Below are 19,060 nucleotides of genomic sequence, written 5' to 3'. Positions count from 1 at the left end.
AGTTAATAGTGTTAATGTACCTTAAAGTTGGTTTCCAACCGCCATATAAAGTCAGAAGAAGAAGCAGCCTGAAGGAGAGATTACAAGAAACAAACTCAGTTTACCCTTTTAACTGTGGATTAATTGTCGGAGTAGAGGACCTTGTGCATTTCAGGTAAAATAACAACCCAATGTTTATATCCCAGGACAAATTAGCTAGCAACAGCAAGCTAGCTAGCTAAATTGCCATTAAATGTTTAATGCTTTTCAGGATGTCCCCAAATTAATATAGTTGGTTCAGAGTTAGTTTTGATATTTCAACCTGCGTGTCAAAAGTCGGACGCTAATGTGGTTCTTCAACAGCAAGGCTCATATCAACATGGCAGTGTTGCCATTTGTTTTAAAAGTTTTTCTGGCTGCAGGATGAAGTTGGTGAAGAGCAATTGCAGAAACTTGCAGTCAAAACTTCATGAATTTGATCACAGGATTTTTTGTAACGTTCATTCGACATGTCGGACAATTTGTAACTCCATAATGCAACACACATTGAAAGATGTGACCAATGATGGTCACTGACTTGACAAGTGATCCACTCGAACGTACCCAATGTTTTTTTTCTGGTTCTTCAAAATGGCTACCATCACAATTAACATCATAATTAGCACATTTATGGTAAGTGTGTGTAATTGTGTATTATAATATTTGTGAGTTTGATAATCAAATTGTTTCTAATAGGTAAATATCTCAGGAATAGTTTGCTGAGTTTGCAGAGCAGTGTAATATTTTTAAATACTTTAAATAAGAGCTTGTTAATAAATGTCCTCTGTAGTGGACATAAGGATATGCTTTTTTAAATTTTTATTGTCCCCATTCACTGTAATGTTAGATTTTTCATATGTACCCTCAACCAAGTCCTAATGGCAAATTCAGTGCACATTCAATAAAAAAAAATCAATAAATATTTCACCCCAACACTTATGATGTAAAAACATGTTTAATCATAATCCAAAACCCTTTTTTGTTGTTGCTCAGTCTCAGGGGGATAAAGTTAGTCAGCTGAATACATTTTAAAACACACTACTAGCCTACATAAAATAGTTTGACAGTATCCTCCAGATCCTCCACCACAACTTTTTATGGGGGTTGTGCAGTAAAAAGGGTTGAAAAAAGCAGCAAAATGAATATGTCAGGAACCTAAATAGGAAATTGGTGCAATAATATACTTGTAAACTTACAACATTGTATGCCAAGGACAAGAACTCAGTAAGGGCAGTCCCAAGCATTCTAATCTTGGGGTGAACACTAACCACAAGGCCACTGAGTTGTGAAATGGCCCTAAACAACTGTTGAATCAGTGGCAGTGAGTGGGCCCCTGGGTAGTTGGAACCTATGTAACGAGCTAAGTTTACTTCTGCAAGGACTAGGTCTCAAGCTAAATGATATGAGTGATTCCATATGAAACCAGGACAAAACTTTTTCTCACAAAAAGGAAGTAATTTAATGGTCCTTTGGAGCAAGGATTGTTGACATTTATTAGAATTGTTTATCTAAAAGAATAATTGAGAAGTAATTAATAATAGTTGCCATATTTATTACATTTTGGCCTTCCTTTAAGAGTCCATAATGTTGTATCAGTAGGTGCTACAAAGCACGGCTTGCTCTGTAATATTAGTATAGTATTTTGATTTAATAAAAATAAAAGTACATTAATTTATGAATTTTGAAAAATATTCTGTCAAATATATTGTATACCACCTGCATTATCTATGGACATGACTTATTGTATACATTGTTTGTATACACATTTTATTAAATCGGAATTTAAAAGAATCCAAATCCAGTAGCATCAACTGGCCCTGACTCCACCTGCATTTATTAGATAGGGGCTATCTTCCATGCATTGTTTATCGATTTTCATCATAAACACTTTTTAAAAATTGTGTTTTAAGACCATTTGTCTCTATATTCATCAAATAAAATCTAAAACACCACCTGTTCTGATGTTGCACTGTCGAATTTTAGATGCCAGGGGGTGCTCTACAACCGTACAATTGATTTATCACAGTATGCACCATTGGTACGTTCTATCAATTTAACGGAACCATTCTCATATCTAGCGCATCACTACCACATGTCTGTTTGACCGCAGCATGGCAGTAGCAAAGCTACATGGATAAGAGGTAGGCTACAGTGCCATGTCAATCGAACAACCGCCTGTTTTCATTGAGGACATTCCAATGTCGTTCTTCTCCTTCAATGTGCTCATTTTTTTAAACGAAACTTAGCAGTACATTTATAGCTGGCCTGTTAGAAGCCAACATCTTATCTCCTCACTACTGATTATATTAACCTTGGTGTGCCCAAAGGCAAAGCTCACACCCAACACATATCAGGAATTATCAACTGGGTTCACCTGCAGCAGTAGCCTACCTAAAGAAGCATGTCTTCTTGCTGTATGTTGCATGTCTTGTCAATTAAGGGTGTATCCATTATGCCGATTATGTTGCAAAACGTTTTCCAAGACCAAACGTTTTGCAACAAAAAATAGTTCATATTTGACAAATTCAGGTAGGCCCCTTTCATTTCCTTCCGTTTGCTTCTTAAACGGTAAACGGTTTTGTTGCAAAAGGTAATGAATACACCCCAGGCAAAATATTTCATCCCCTCTATAGTCACCCTTACTTTGGGGAATTAACAGGGGGAGACATGTAGGCCTACTGAAAACCCTGTTTGAAACATTTATTTTGATGTATTTGATGACAGGCTTTGAAGTGTTGTGCACATGAACTGGTCGTGCATCTTCTCATTCTCACATCAGATTTAACTCAACTTTGGCAAGGTAAGTATGCTAAATAACTTCATAAAATTGTAAATGCCCAATTTTAGGTCAGCAGTGGGCAGTACAATCTCTACTTTTATGCATGTATGCAATTTCCAATAAGCACTCTTTTACTTCTGATTTTGTGTATAATGCACTGTGGAATAATGCACTTTTGAAACTCCTCCCACTTAATTCTCCTTCCGCAACAAATAGTTCCAGTTGAATGAGGATCTCCTGAAATAAATTCCGATGACTGAATTATGTGAATTCGAACATATATTGAACATTGTAACGATAATTATCATCGATAGTCAACACGGGACTCTTCATTATTTACTTAAAAATGCGATGGGTGTTTGGCGGGAAAATTGTGGCGGAGGGATACGTCAAATGTAGAGCACAACAACCTTTTTATTGAACCCCGCGGAATACTCAGCTGTGATTCTCATGCAGCAATTGATAGGCAACGCATCTTTCTACATCGCGGACCAAGCCTCAGCGCTTTATGAATGCTTCTCAGCCAGCAATCATTTTACTAGGAAAACATCTCACTGCCGCACACGCTGGCAGGGATTAACGTAACTATCTTGTTGGAATACTTCTTACAAGCTCCATTTTTCGCGTTTTCGACTTCGACATCTCGGAGTGAAGTACTCTCCACTTTGTTTTCAAAATTAAGGTAAGGAAGGTGTTGATGACATTGCATTCTCCGTGTAGTTGACCGTTGGTTAAGTAGACTTGCTTGGTATCTATCTGGTAAAGATTTTGAACTTGTTACATGTTTGCAAATGTCTTATATAATAAATGCACTTTACTAGCCTCTATTCTTGCGATGTCTACTCGGTTTAAATGTCCTGGGCGCCACACACCGACTAACTACTTAGTACTTGTATCAGCTGCTGCTGTTGGGTTTTGCATGCTTGCTAGCTGTTTGACGGGGCTTTTATGAACTGTGGCATTTTATGTGCATGCACCAATATCAGTTTGCATGCAAGTTGATGCATTCGTTTTTTTTTTTAACCAACTAATTTACATCAACCATATTTTTCTCTCAGAAAAGAGCCACCATGCCGCTGAATTCAAGTTTGGCGAGTAAAAACTACGACTACGACTATGATTCTATCCAGCCATATTTTTATGTTGACAACGAAGATGAGGATTTCTATCACCAGCAGCCAGGACAGCTTCAGCCACCGGCTCCAAGCGAGGACATCTGGAAGAAATTTGAGTTGCTCCCCACTCCTCCTCTCTCCCCGAGCCGACCATCACTGTCTAGTATTTTCCCATCGACTGCTGACCAACTAGAAATGGTGACCGAGTTTCTCGGGGACGACGTTGTAAACCAGAGTTTCATCTGCGATGCCGACTACTCCCAAACCTTCCTTAAGTCAATCATCATTCAGGACTGTATGTGGAGCGGCTTCTCTGCCACAGCCAAGTTAGAGAAAGTGGTGTCTGAAAGACTCGCATCGCTCCAGGCTGCTAGGAAAGATTCAGCCGTTGGCGACAACGCAGAGTGTCCTACTCGGTTGAACGCAAACTACTTGCAGGATCCGAATACTTCCGCGTCAGAATGCATTGATCCCTCAGTGGTCTTCCCCTACCCAATAACTGAGACTCCCAAACCAAGTAAGGTGGCACCACCCACGGATTTGGCATTGGACACCCCACCCAACAGTGGTAGCAGCAGCAGCAGTGGTAGTGACTCCGGTAAGCTGAATAGCAGTGTTATAATTTCTTGCGATTTAGGATTTTTGACTTGACCGTTTTGTTTAATGGCAGTTTTTATTTGAGCAAAATGCAATCTCTCTCTGCATATGTTGACGCTGTCGAATATGCCTAGAGACTAGTCTGAGGGGGAGGGTTTCAGGCTGCAATGTTGAGAAATCAGCTGATGTGGAAAAGGGGGTGGGGTGGAATGCAGTGATTTTTCTGACAAGGGCATGATGTGTTATGTGGCTGATTTGTGGTTGCTGTTTCTCCTAAAAAATAATGTAAATGCTGACTAGTTTTATTCAATATCATTGCAGAAGATGATGAGGAGGAAGATGATGAGGACGAGGAGGAGATAGATGTCGTTACTGTGGAGAAGAGGCAAGCGGTGAAGCGGTGCGACCCCAGCACGTCAGAGACCAGACATCACAGTCCCCTTGTGCTGAAGAGGTGCCATGTCTCCACCCACCAGCACAACTACGCCGCCCACCCCTCCACACGGCACGAGCAGCCAGCTGTCAAAAGGCTGAGGCTGGAGAACAGCAGCAGCCGGGTCCTCAAGCAGATCAGCAGCAACCGCAAATGCTCAAGTCCCCGGACATCGGACACGGAGGACTACGACAAAAGAAGGACTCATAATGTACTGGAGCGCCAGCGGAGGAACGAGCTCAAGCTGAGCTTTTTCGCTCTACGGGATGAGATACCGGATGTGGCCAACAATGAGAAGGCAGCCAAAGTGGTCATCCTAAAGAAGGCTACAGAGTGCATTTACAGCATGCAGACAGATGAGCAGAGACTAGTCAACCTCAAAGAGCAACTAAGGAGGAAAAGTGAACATTTGAAACAGAAGCTGGCACAACTGCAGAACTCATGTTTGAGCTCAAAGCGCCATTGACTTATTGGGCTCCGCATTTTTATGCAAGTTAAGACTTGGTGTGTATAGTTGATATTGAAATGCGAAAGTATGTTTTTTTTTTGGGGGGGGGGGGTGCTGTCTGATTTCAATGTTAAACTGACTCAATTGAAGTTATGGGCAGTAAAATATTTAAAGTTTATTTTTATTAATAAAATATAAAAAATAGGGCTACACATGTTGCATGCCCGCTCTAAAATATGGATTTTATGTTTTGTATATAATTACTGACTATTTCTTGAAATGTATTTTTGGATCTCAATTGTCTAGAAGTTCTGACACTTGTTTTCACTGAATGGTTTTTCCATATTATGTTCATTTGAAATATAAATGCATTTCTTTTTGATCATGCCTCGGTCTGTTTTACTTATGGAGACACTTGCATGAGCTCTGTTTGCATTAACTCTTGACAGTATAAATACACTTCTCTAAAATAGATGAACATATAAGGTGCTGATGGTAACAGTTAACAAATATATTTCACTCATGGGAAAGGGTGTCCAAAAACTGTTAAAAGGGACACAGGTTTCACCAATGTATTCTCTTTGAAGTCTTAAGTTATAAAAGACCAATGGAATTGGACTCACCTTTATTCGCCTACACATTTACATGTGTCGGGGATTTGACAAACTATTTCTATCTAGCGGTGACTAGCAAAACCAACTGCCATTTTAACAGTCACGGGTCAAATATATTGAGGCTGAATCAATTTCTTATTGAAGGTTTGGTGCTTTATGCCTCATTTCTATATTAGATGAGTGTAGGCCTCGCAAGAATTAGTGATGTCTTAACCTGCATGGTCCAGATGGAAGAAAACCAAGGTAAGTTGAAAAAGGACCTGGACTGTCATGATTCTCCACCCTTTTAGAATTGTGCACTTGCACACTTCCTGTTATGGATTCAAAAGCATAGGAATGTTGTAAGCATTGGCTGGAGGGACTTTTCATCCATTTGTTAAATCTATGCAAGAAGTTATGCAGAATTTGCATACAACCCTCTTCATTAACTAAAGCCTTGAACCTGCTGACCTCTGAAGTTTACAAGATAAGTCTGAAATCATCTTCGACTAGTCTCTTGTGACCGAACATGTGTTAGGTGAGATTTTGTTCTAGGTTGCCAAAATAATCTTCCACACACCATTTTTCTTGCAGTCACTCCCAGGTCATGGTTGTTTATTGAGTTTCGCGGAGCAGCACAGAGCTGTTGGGATGCAGGACCTCCCGCCCTTACCTACCGTTGACCAATCATGTCTATGCTGAGCTATACGGAGCCATACGCATTGTTTCAAAATTTGGGAGGTGATCGGAGATGCTGTACGGAGCCCAGTTTGGCCTCTTGCTTGCCTTTGGAGCCGTCGCAATTGCATCTCCTCCATATGGAGATTCCATCCACATTTTTGGATTAAGCACACATTGACTTTTAGTGACATCCACAGCATTCTCTTAATTCTTGCAGGAATTTGTCTTTATTATCCTTAGTTCTTTCATCACCAATGACCATAATATAAGTTGTCATGCCTATATCCATTCCACTCCACTGGCCCTGTGTAACATATGGACACACCTGCATTTAAAATGTATTTAAGTAAGGTTTTGTGTCACTGGCCTACACACAATACCCCATAATGTCAAAGTGGAATTACGTTTTAGATTTGTTTACAAATTCATTTAAAATGAAAAGCTGAAATGTCTTGAGTCAGTAAGTTTTCAAACCCTTTGTTATGGCAAGCCTAAAAAAGATCAGGAGTAAAAATGTGCTTAATTAACATAAGTTGCTTGAACTCACTCTGAGTGCAATAATAGTGTTTAACATGATTTTTGAAAAGTTTGGACACACCTACTCATTCTAGGGTTTTTCTTTATTTTTACTATTTTCTACATTGTAGAATAATAGCGAAGACATCAAAAACTATGAAATAACACATATGGAATCATCTAGTAAAAAAAAAAGTGTTAAACAAATCAAAATATGTGTTATATTTTAGATTCTTCAAAGTAGACACCCTTTTCCTTGATGACAGCTTTGCACACTTTTGGCATTCTCTCAACCAGCTTCATGAGGAATGGTTTTCAAACAGTCTGGAAGGAATTCCCACATATGCTGAGCACTTGTTTGCTCCTTTCCTGCACTCTGCTGACCAACTCATCCCAAACCTCCTTCTTGGTCAAATAGCCCTTACACAGCCTCGAGGTGTGTTTTGGGTAATTGTGCTGTTGAAAAAACAAATGATAGTACCACTAAGTGCAAACCAGATGGGATGGCGTATCGCTGCAGAATGCTGTGGTACCCATGCTGGTTAAGGGTGCATTGAATTCCAAATTGATCACAGACAGTGTCACTAGCAAAGCACAATCACACCTCATCCATGCTTCAAGGTGGGAACCACACATGCAGAGATCATCTGTTCACCTACTCTGCATCTCACAAAGACATGGAGGTTGGAACCAGAAAAATCACATTTGGACTCATCTGACCAAAGGACAGATTTCTACCAGTCTAATGTCCATTGCTCTTGTATCTTGGCCCAAGCAAGTCTCTTCTTCTTATTGGTGTTCTTAGTAGTGGTTTCTTTGCAGCAATTTGACCATGAAGGCCTGATTCACACAGTCTCCTCTGAACAGTTGATGTTGAGATGTATCTGTTACTTGAACTCTATGAAGCATTTATTTGGGCTGCAATTTCTGAGGCTTGTAACTATAATGAATGTATCCTCTGCAGCAGAGGTAACTCTGGGTCTTCCTTTCCTGTGGCGGTCCTCATGAGAGCCAGTTTCACCATAGCACTTGATGGTTTTTGCGACTGCATTTGACATTTTCCAGATTGACTGGCCTTCACGCCTTGAAGTAATGATGGACTGTCATTTCTCTTTGCTTATTTGAGCTGTTCTTGCCATAATATGGACTTTGTCTTTTACAAAATAGAGCTATCTTCTGTATACCACACCTACCTTGACACAACACAACTGATAGGCACAAACACATTAAGAAGGAAAGAAATTCCACAAATTAACTTTAACAATGCACACCTGTTAATTGAAAGGCATTTAAGGTGACTACCTCATGAAGCTGGTTGAGAGAATGCCAAGGGTGTGCATTGTGTGTGCATCAAGGCAAAGGGTGGCTACTTTGAAGAATCTCAAATATAAAATATATTTTGATTTGTATAACACTTTTTTGGTTACATGATTCCATATGTGTTATTTCATAGTTTTTGATGTCTTTACTATTATTCTACAATTTAGAAAATAGTCAAATTAAGAAAAACCCTTGAATGAGTAGGTGTGTCCAAACTTTTGACTGGTACTGTACTTCATCTCTGCTACCCCACACACAATTATCTGTAAGGTCCCTCAGTCGAGAAATGAATTTCAAATACAGATTCAACCCCAAAGACCAGGGAGGTTTTCCAATGCCTTGCAAAGAAGGGCACCTATTGGTAGATGGCTCAACATTTTAAAAAGCATTGAAATAAAACATTGAATATCCATTTCAGCATGAAGTTATTAATTACACTTTGGATGCTGTATCAATACACCCAGTCACTACAAAGATACAGGTGTCCTTCCTAACTAAATTGCCAGAGAGGAAGGAAACCGCTCAGGGATTTCACCATGAGGACAGTGGGGACTTTAAAACTACCTAAACATGCATCGTTTTTGCAATAAGGCACTAAAGTAAAACTGCAAAGAAATGTGGCAAAGAAATTAACTTTATGTCCTTAATACAAAGCGTTATGTTTGGGGCAAATCCAACAACACATCACTGAGTACCACTCTTCATATTTTCTAGCATGGTGGTAGCTGCATCATGTTATGGGTATGCTTTTAAATCGGCAAGAACTAGGGAGTTTTTTGGGGATAAAAAGAAACGGAATAGAGCTAAGCACAGGCAAAATCCTAGAGGAAAAGCTGGTTCAGTCTGCTTTCCAATAGGCCAATTCACCTTTCAGCAGGACAATAATAATCACAAGGCCAAATATACACTGGAGTTACTTACCAAGACAACATTGAATGTTCCTGAGTGGCTTAATTACAGTTTTGACTTGCATCGGCTTGAAAATCTATGGCAAGACATGAAAATGGCTGTCTAACAATGATCAACAACCAACTTGACAGAGCTTGAAGAATTTTTACAAATGGATAATGTGAAAATATTGTACAATCCAGGTGTGCAAAAGCTCTTAGACACTTACCCAGAAAGACGCACAGCTGTAATCGCTGCCAAAGGTAATTCTAACATGTTTTGACTCAGGGGTGTGAATAATTATGTAAATTAGATATATTTCTGTATTTAAATTTCAACAAATGTGCAAATATTTCTAAAAACATGTTTTCACTTTGTCATTATGGGGCATTGTGTGTATATGGATGAGGAAAAAAATCTATTTAATCCATTTTGAATTCAGACTGTAACATAACAAAATGTGGAATAAGTCAAGGGGTATGTACATGAGACCTTGACAGGACACTTTCACATGTCCTATATCTGTCTGTCTAGTAACCTGTTGCGTCAGTAGCTATTTGCAAAGGGACTGTTTTACAACGATGCCAACCCTATATCATAAAATATATCAGGGTTCCCCAACTGGCAGCCCGTGGGACGAATTTGGCCCGCGGGTGGTTTTATTTGACCCCTCAAGTTTTCTGAGCATTTTCATTGTTGGACATAAAAGACTGTTAAAAACACCAGAAATTGAGCTCCAAGTGGTTTTAATTTGGAAATATTTTCCCACCTATTCCCATGCATAATAGAGAGACACGTGATTGAATACAAATATAAGAAAGGTTTGAAATAATGATGTTTTAGCCAAATATTATATCTGTGTGGGCTTCTTGCGGACAATTTTCAGTCTACAAATTATTTGTAATTATGCCCTGGCCTGTGGCTAAATCTAGTTGATGATCCCTGAGCTATACCTTTCCTGTATGGGTTGAGTGCCCTATACTGCAGTGCAGGCTGTTGCATAAAACTGTTGCCTTTTCATCAGGTTGTAATGGAGAAGCCCACCTGCCACTCCCAATAATACTCATTTTAATAAATAGACAAGACACATGACAAGTGCTGAATGGTACATCCACATTACCATCAAGCTGCAAGTATTGGCAGTATGTGGTGGCTATTTATTATTGCATGCATTTGCAGAAATATGAATTACACCGACAGCATCTGCCTTATTTATAGCACGAGCCCAATAAATCATGCGTGCTGCACGTCGATACGCCGATGTGGACGTGATATTATCATCATCTCTAGACTTTGCAGCTCCTATGTGGCTCGAGCTGACTTATCGTGACGTCACCCACTGTATCTGACTGTATGCAGCCCTTCATGGAGCGCGTGGCTGCGAGCACATGGAAAGGAGGTCGAGATTTGTGCTTGAAAGACACGCACCTATTCATCCGAAATGGAATATAAATAATAATGCGCAAAATAGAGTCAGAGAACGGGTAAGAGCTCTCTCTATACTATCCATATCGGGTATACATCGCTTTATGTCGATGTATGTGTTAATGTTCCATCAAAATCCTTTCAGTGCATAGCATTCTAATAATGTAATCTAACTGCGGTAATGTTTTTATTCAAATGGAACCTGTAATCTTTTTTTTTTTCATGTTAAAAGTTATTTTTTATTTGGTGAGCTTCCAGATGATAATTTAATGTTTTTTTTCAACATGTTACCACATTTTTGTATCACTTATCATGGGCTGGATGTTTATTTCGTCCAATATCAAATGGCTCATCTATATAATATTGTTGTCCACAGAACTGTTTCATCTCATTTGATCCCATTTATAAATATAGTGTTGGAAGATTTTCTTGCAAATACTCTACTGTTGAAAGCTTTTCTTTCAAATAACCTACTATAAATGCATTGTAAGGTACACTTTTTGCAATGTTGTTGTTGATGATAATGTTATTATGTTTAATATTTACTATATTCTATTTGTTTTATAATCATTTCCTAACATCAAAAACCTCCTCCACCAGCCCAACATTCATTAATGCATGAATACATTTATCTAATTTCCTTTTGCTATATGCCATGTTTGTCATATTTGTGAATGATGATGCACTCAGTTGCATTGTTTCACTTCTAGTTGTGTCCTTTTTATGTTGCAAAACAACAAATTCCAGAGGGTAGGCAGCCATATTGGATGTGATACTTTATACAGTAGCCTATAAGAGCAATCCATCGTCTGTCTCTGATATCAACAGAGAAATAAACAAAGGGGGACTATGTCCTATTATAGCAATATATATATATTTATTTATTTCACCTTTATTTAACCAGGTAGGCAAGTTGAGAACAAGTTCTCATTTACAATTGCGACCTGGCGATATGTATGTATGTATATCCAATATATTATATTCAGCACATCATTTTTTAAATGAAAAGATGTCAAGGGTTTAGATTTAATGGTGGAGCCGTTTATAGTCCTATTATAGTACTAGGCCATCAAGGGCATGTGCAGCGTTTCGATTCTAGATTGACGTAATTATACACCATATCACATTTTCCTGAGCATTCTTGCTGATATTCATCCAGCCCTGGCTGCACATTTAACAAGGACGTCGATATGATCGTTGATGATTCAGATGCACACACCTTCCTTTTAGCACTTTGTGATAGGCGCACATGGCTCCGTCGGCACGTGTGTGTGTGTGTGTACACTAGTTTACAGAATACAAGGTCATTGTCCCCCCCGTGGTCAGGTTTCATAGGCGCAAAGACACTGGAGTGTCATGCTTCTGGGATATTGGCACCCATACGAGTCAATGGTCAGTACGTTTGTTGTCACTTTATGGTATGTTTGTGCTGGTTTGCATGGTAACAAGATAACACACGGTCCCTTTCTGGAAAACAGATCCAGAATCATCCAGGTAGCGGTGCTCATTTGGCTTTTAGTCTGTGATGGTCTGTCACTTACGATGAGGGCCTTGCCTCCCGGTAATATGACTGAAGACAGAAAACCTTGTGGCTTTCTCTGGGAATGAGCCAATAGGCATACTGAGCTATAGACACACTGAGGGATATCAATTATTAGAGGATTGTGGTGTTCTTATTCCTCTTGCAAATAGCCTGTTACTTCTGCTTTTCTCTTGCGCACAGATCAGCAGGTTCACTCCCTCTGATACACATGTTCATTATCGGGGATGACAGGAAAATATAACGCATTGGTCCACTTTAAACCCTCAGAGCCAATTAAACAGCTTTTACATGTAATCAGTGCATAATGTTTTTGTTTTAGTTTGCATCCCATATGGCACCCTATTCCCTATACAGTCAACTGCTTTTGACAAGGGCCCTATAGCCCTGGTCAAAAGTAGTGCAATATATGAAATAGGGGAGCACGGCCTTCGAATATGATAGGTAAAGATATAGGTAAGAGTAGATTGCACAGCACAGGATGAGTTGTTATGAAAGAGTCTGGTGTGAAGCCAATGCACTACCTCACTATGTGCAAGCAGACAGCACATGTTGGGAGGCAGGACTACATGGGGGACTATCTGACGTTATGTAATTCAGCCTGTAAGAATGTGTTTTTTTCAGCAGAGAGGAGCTGGAGTAGATTAAGCACACAGCTAGTCCTCCCCTACAGTGGGCTGGCTACGTGAAGAGCAGCCAACCCTACGCCCTGCTTTACAATAACGTCACTTTCTGATGACATCATCACTTTTCTACTCGGGTCCACTTATGTGTAGCTCTCTCTCGCTCTCTCTCTCTGTCTCTCTCTCTCTCATTCACTCTCTCTCTCTCTCATTTGCTCTCTCTCTCTCTCGCTCTCTCTCTCTCATTCACTCTCTCTCTCTCTCATTTGCTCTCTCTCTCTCTGTCTGTCTCTCTCTCTCATTCACTCTCTCTCTCTCTCTCTCTCTCTCTCTCTCGCTCATTCTCTCTCTCTCTCTCTCTCTCTCTCTCTCTCTGTCTCTCTCTCTCTCTCTCTCTCTCTCACACTCTCACTCATTCTCCCTCTCTCAACCCCTCCCTCCCTTGCGCTCTCATTCTCTCTATCCATTAGACGGCAGCCTGTCTGTGTTTTCTTTGGCAGCCGGGACCTGGGTCTGCCTGCCAAGTGCTTCCCTGCACAATGTTTTCAGTGTGAGAGATGGGTTATGAGAGGCACAGTAAGAAATAAAGTTGTGGAACCCAAAAAGGGTAGTTAGTTGCCCCGTTCAGTATTCAGCACAACATGTAAAGCAGAAAGCACCAAACTTTAGAAGTGATATGGATGTGGTTACCGTCTGATAAGGGGTTTCCCTAAACCTCCACCCTGCCATCCTCCAGTAAACAGCTAATCAGAAATGAATGTTGTGATTATTCAGCGTATTGTTTTCACCACAAAATGTACTGTGTGAATGTTATTCATGTATTGCATTTGTTTATTTGGGGGACCGTTTTTTATGAGATAGAGGTCAATCTCTTCAATCACAGGTAATGTGACCATGGCAGATGCCATCTACAATATAATTCAATCCTATTTGCAGTTTGAAATCAAATGAAAAACACACACTCACGTCGAATAAGTTTTTGTTCACTGTCTTGGCCTCTAATTGGTTGAATTTCCGTGTTTTCTTAGGCTCAAACGAGGGAGTTTTTCATAGTAAAACGCCTCCAGAGAGTTCCCTGAGTTCCTTGGAATGATTAAAAACATAGAGCAGAGCTGTGGGGTGGTCACAGGCCTGTCTGTCTGTTATGTAATGCTACTCCCCCTGCTGAATGAAGTCACTGGCTAGCTTCAGGCACGTTGAAGGAATATTTAACCATAGAATTAGGAATGAGATAGGATCTCTATGTATTGAACTGAATAGGGGAGGGAGAAAGAGAAGTTGGAAATGCAGAAGTGATACAACTGGCCCCACAAAAACATTTCCATACAGAATGGTGTGCTACAGCACAACCTTGGAGATGAGATCACATTTTACGTTTACTTTTGAATCATTTAGCTAGTAGACTATTAGGACTATATATTAGCACACTCTTATCCAGAGCAACTCCCAGTCGCTGCATTCAACCAAGTAAATCACCATACTTATAGGCTTAACTATGACAATACAGGAAGTGAAATGTCTCTTTCTCTTTATAGGCAAGATTTAGTAAGACGCTATAGCCTAGCATTTATATAGTTGAAGCAGAATGCTGCCTACAGTATGGAAACACGGAGGTACCAGACAACTTTTCTGTCGCCTCGCTCGCGGAGTGGTTGGATTCAGAAAAAGGGCCACAGTGACCTCATAGAAAGTCAGCCTGAAAAGCCTTTTGTCACACACACCCTGACGTTTCAGGCCCCGTCGGTCAATCCATGTTCAGATGGGAAGCAGATAAAAAAGCTGCTGAATGGCTGGAATCTGTAGAACCTTTTTGTATTTGGATGTGCTGGGTGTCAATGCAGAGAGAGCAGAATGGAGAGAGCATTGTCATGTGTTTTATTCCAATGATGCCTATCATGCTGTGTTGGCTGGATTAGAACTAATTCTCCTCTGAGATTGTCCTCTCTGCCATAGATGCATATTGCGCACAGCCTTATTTGTGCTGGGGTTTGTGAGTCAAAAGAGCACTGTGTTGAGTTTAAAGGGATAGACAGGGCCAGGAGAGGAGGGAGGGAGAGAGTGAGTGAGAAGAATGTCAGTGGTAGTGCTGAGCGATTATTGATTTTTGAGGTCGGTTTGATTATTTAAAAAGATATCACGGTTTTTCGATTTCAGTTTTGATCATTTTTTTCAACATTAAATGCATTCTGAAATATTTACAATAAAATGATTAGAGCTTTGAATGGATATTCCAAAGACAACAATTGTGAACATTCAATTGCCAAAACATTTAAAATATTCAATTGTCTCAGTTGTGTGTATTACTTTGAATTTGTAATATTTCACTCCTTAAAGTCATCATCTCATCCCTGCTCAGGCAGTGCCAGCCAGACCACCATCTAACGTTATCTCTGTTCTCTCCATACCGTACTGTCTTTAGTCCTCCTATTTAGCTAGGCTAGCCTGCCTAAGTATTCTGCAGAGCTGTCTGACAATCATTTTACGAGTTTTCAAAGTAGATACTTTCACGAAGTGTCTCTGTCCACTCTCTCGTTGTTGTGTTGTGTACATTCCTTTCTCATGTGGCGGCGTATGCAGTCTGTGTGTATCCAACCTAACGTAGCAGGCGTAAAAGTGGATCCATCTCTGTCAGAGCTGGAAAAGAACAGGATTATGGTCATTGTAGTTAATTACCACATTTCTGCACTGAACTACGTTGAATATTTGAATAATAAAAACTACAACTCCCTTCAGCACAGTGTCCCATATTGTTATCAAGTTGTATTTTTGGTCTCATCTCCTTCGCTCCACTGTGTGCACCTTCCTATTTACACTAGAGATCTGTATATAATGACAAGATGCATTATATGACAAGATGCAAGTCTCCGCCCTAACAATGGTAGTCGTTGTCCCGAAGGCGGGGGGCAGGTGACAAGCTTAGGTCCAAAATAAGCCCATAGAAACGCATTGGCCTTATTTTAGACAGATTTTTAGCAGTGAAACCACTTTCTTCGCCTCTTCCTCTATGGTTTACACACACACCAAGCTCCTCCCCCTGCCTCTCACGCCAACAAAGTTGCGAGATCACAACTTCCTCTCTGTTTTCGTATGTCCCCAGGGAGTCACGCATACGCACACACACACACACACACACGAAACAAACATGGAATTACAGAGAGAAAGCAAGGACCTTAGCTGGCAGGCAAGCAGAGAAAAGCGGCTAACATCAGAAGTGTGATCTTTGCTCTACTTCCCAGGTTCTGCAGACGTGATGAGTCATGTTCTAAACAATGTGTTTGATTTTGCTGTCAGTTTACCTCCAGCTCCAAGAGAAAGCAGCACAGTGATTCACACTGTTTGACTGACCCACATACAGCAATACATGTGCTGCTGCTGCCACTATTAGACTAAGGAGCTGATCCATGAAAATAACTATAGTTCTCCAGCTCTAATAAATTGCAGTACAACCAATGATGTTAAAACACAACCAGCAACGTTTAAACACAATCCATGACGTTTGCACCAATGCAGGACTTGGGAGGGTTAACACAAAGCATAGGTCTATTTTATGAGAGATGAGAGAAATCTTTCTAACATAAGAGAGAAATGTATCCCACCATTTCCAGCTTCAACCCAGCTAACAATTCTAGGGAGAGAGAACGTTTTTGTAATGTTACACGTACTGTTCCCTTGATGTTTGAATGTCCAGTTTTCCATTATTCAGGGGAACATTCTATGTATGTTAGCAAAAACCTCCTGAGAATGTATTTAGCATGTTTTGGAATTAGAGTTAGGAGAACATTACCTTAATGTCAAACAGAACTAACCCAGAACGTGATTACCATGTTCTCAGAATATCCAATATTAAGGTTCTAGACACGTTTCATAGGACGCTACAAGAACATTCATGTGTCCGGTTTTCTGAGGGTTAGTAGAATATTCCATTAACCTTTTCACGCGTGAGTTCCAAATATCTCTAACCGTCGCCCCTGTTTTTTCACTGTTTCAAAATGTGATTGTTACGCAACAGGATAGTTACCCGCGCTGCCCTCAAACCAAGGCACACTGCCTGCTAATTATCAATAGTCCATGTTTCAACTTGTCAATTTCAAATTATTTTCCAACAAGTTTTATTTTCTAACAACAGTTTGAATTGAGGTGTGTTCCACCTCCTCGTTAATTCGCATACTGTAACCCATATCACTCTTGCGGACAATTTATGTTTGAGGTTTTACTGAGCGGACAAACTTCTCTCTTCAACTAGAGCCCAAGCACTTCCCTAGTGTTTTCCCAGATCAAATATGAAGACATTGAGCATCTCTAGTCAGAACAGGCCTTGCACAAACGTTTTTCCACAGCACATTTTCTGGCTGGCGCCCGCATTGCCTTCATTGTTGTTTGTCTTACAAATTGGACTTTGGACATGTGTGCATTCCTATCAAAGTAAGTTTCTTATTTTCTGTATATTGTTCTGTCGTGTCATGTTTTCAAGTACTGGTGACAGATTATGCATTCCGATTCTTGCATAGATTGATATGGACACTGATTATGATCAGCTAATGCTAAGCTATTTGCCGGCTATGTGTGGCACCACGTTTGTTGACATCATACAATGCATTCTGTTTGTCACGTAAGCATCTGTCAGACCAAAGATGTTATAGCAAGGGATAGTTCACTCGACTAACTTATGGTGCTTTCAAGACAACTGTGAACTCTGAAAACCACTGCTTAAAATCACGACGTCAGTGATCTTCAGGTTGGAAAGTCGGAGCGCTAGAAAGAGGCCTGAGTTCCCGAGTTGGAATTCAGAGTTGGATGACCGTTAAAATAGTTTCTCCCGAATTCCCAGTTGTCTTGAACGTGGCATCAGATTGTAACTTTGGTACCTCAGGGTTTCCAGCTCAGACCCCCCTTTCCAGGGGGTTTATTTGTTTTTAACGTATAACCTTCTCTTGTGTTTGCCCCCATTTATTGTTAAATCCCCCATTATAGTAGTATTTCCTGCATCATATCCCCCCACCATACCTTCCCCCATATTTTTTAGGCAATGAGCGCAGCCATCATTGACTTTGTTTATTTGCGTCTTATGATGGCATTCTGGATTTGGGAGATTTCGCTTGTCAAGCGTAAACAAACATTGCTGCCATTATAAAGAATGTAGCTGCTGTTAGCTTAGCTGACACACATTTATTTTCTAAACAACATTACATTAGTCTCTTGTGCTCACCAGAGATGTGGTACATTGTAAACTAGTCTAGCTGTTAGGTCGCTAACTTATGTTTTGCTTAGTTTTTTTGTCAGCGCAACCTGTTATTTAGACTGGTTTATGGAATGAGTTTGGCTGTGGATGTGTTCCGTGTGATGCTTGGAAGAAGGTCAAATTGAGGAATAAAGTTTAAGACCTTCATTTTCCATTAGTACAAAAAAATATTTAGATGCTTTTTAGACAACAATGATGTTTAGACACGTTTGTTGCGTCATATGTTCTGTTGCTACTGTTCCAATCACGTATTTGAGATTGTACACTGCAGGGACCACTCAACAATGATCACAAATACGTGATTGTACGTGTCAAAGGGTTAACATGACACCAAACATACACAGAGCATGATTGCCATGTTCTCAGAATAAGATATTATGTTCTAGACAGGTTTCATGGGACGTTGCATGAACATTGTGTCCAGTTTTCTGAGGGTTAGTAGATTATTCCATCAACGTCCCACCGAATATGTACACTGAAAAAATGGTCGCCTTTTTCTCAGAATATAAGGGATATCTCCACTGTCCAGGAGAATACCTAACTGCTCCTCCCTAGGCACTTGTGTCAATCTGAAACAACTTGATAGGTGTAAATGCACTTTGAAGTAAATCTCAGCTCTTTGAAAAGAACACTCAAGAAAAACTTTTATTGATCATAGTCATTCAGGAGAATCATTAAAATAGGTTAATATGCCCCACCAACATTAGACAACATTAGACAACATTAGACATACAGAAAGACCTTAAATAGCTGAAATAAGAACATCAAATCAATGATGAGAGTGTAATCAGGTTAACTGATATTTGACATGGACATGGTGGCGTAGATCGTACTACCGCGACGAT

At 40.0% G+C, this 19,060-nt stretch overlaps 1 protein-coding gene and 1 long non-coding RNA gene across 3 annotated transcripts in view; both read left to right on the top strand.

The window, feature by feature from the left end:
• Nucleotides 1-3,239: 3,239 nt before the first annotated feature.
• On the top strand, nucleotides 3,240-5,777 carry myc (transcription factor Myc). Its single transcript, NM_001124622.1, is given in 3 exon segments — nucleotides 3,240-3,479; nucleotides 3,856-4,510; nucleotides 4,831-5,777. Coding segments are annotated over 2 exon segments (1,221 nt in total). The 5' UTR covers nucleotides 3,240-3,479; nucleotides 3,856-3,867; the 3' UTR covers nucleotides 5,409-5,777.
• Nucleotides 5,778-10,706: 4,929 nt separating this feature from the next.
• Nucleotides 10,707-19,060, top strand: part of LOC110489916 (uncharacterized) — a 48,910-nt gene continuing 40,556 nt past the window's right edge. The window contains exon 1 of one of the 2 annotated variants that reach the window (XR_005036076.2): nucleotides 10,707-10,872. This is a non-coding gene — a long non-coding RNA (uncharacterized LOC110489916). The remainder of the gene's footprint in view (nucleotides 10,873-19,060) is intronic. The other variant, XR_016486633.1, reaches the window with a different exon arrangement.

The sequence above is a fragment of the Oncorhynchus mykiss genome, chromosome 15 (genome assembly GCF_057628025.1).
Source record: "Oncorhynchus mykiss isolate SJ-2025 chromosome 15, ASM5762802v1, whole genome shotgun sequence".
In the NCBI taxonomy this organism is placed as follows: Eukaryota; Metazoa; Chordata; class Actinopteri; order Salmoniformes; family Salmonidae; genus Oncorhynchus; species Oncorhynchus mykiss.
This window is presented reverse-complemented; position numbering and strand designations above follow the sequence as displayed.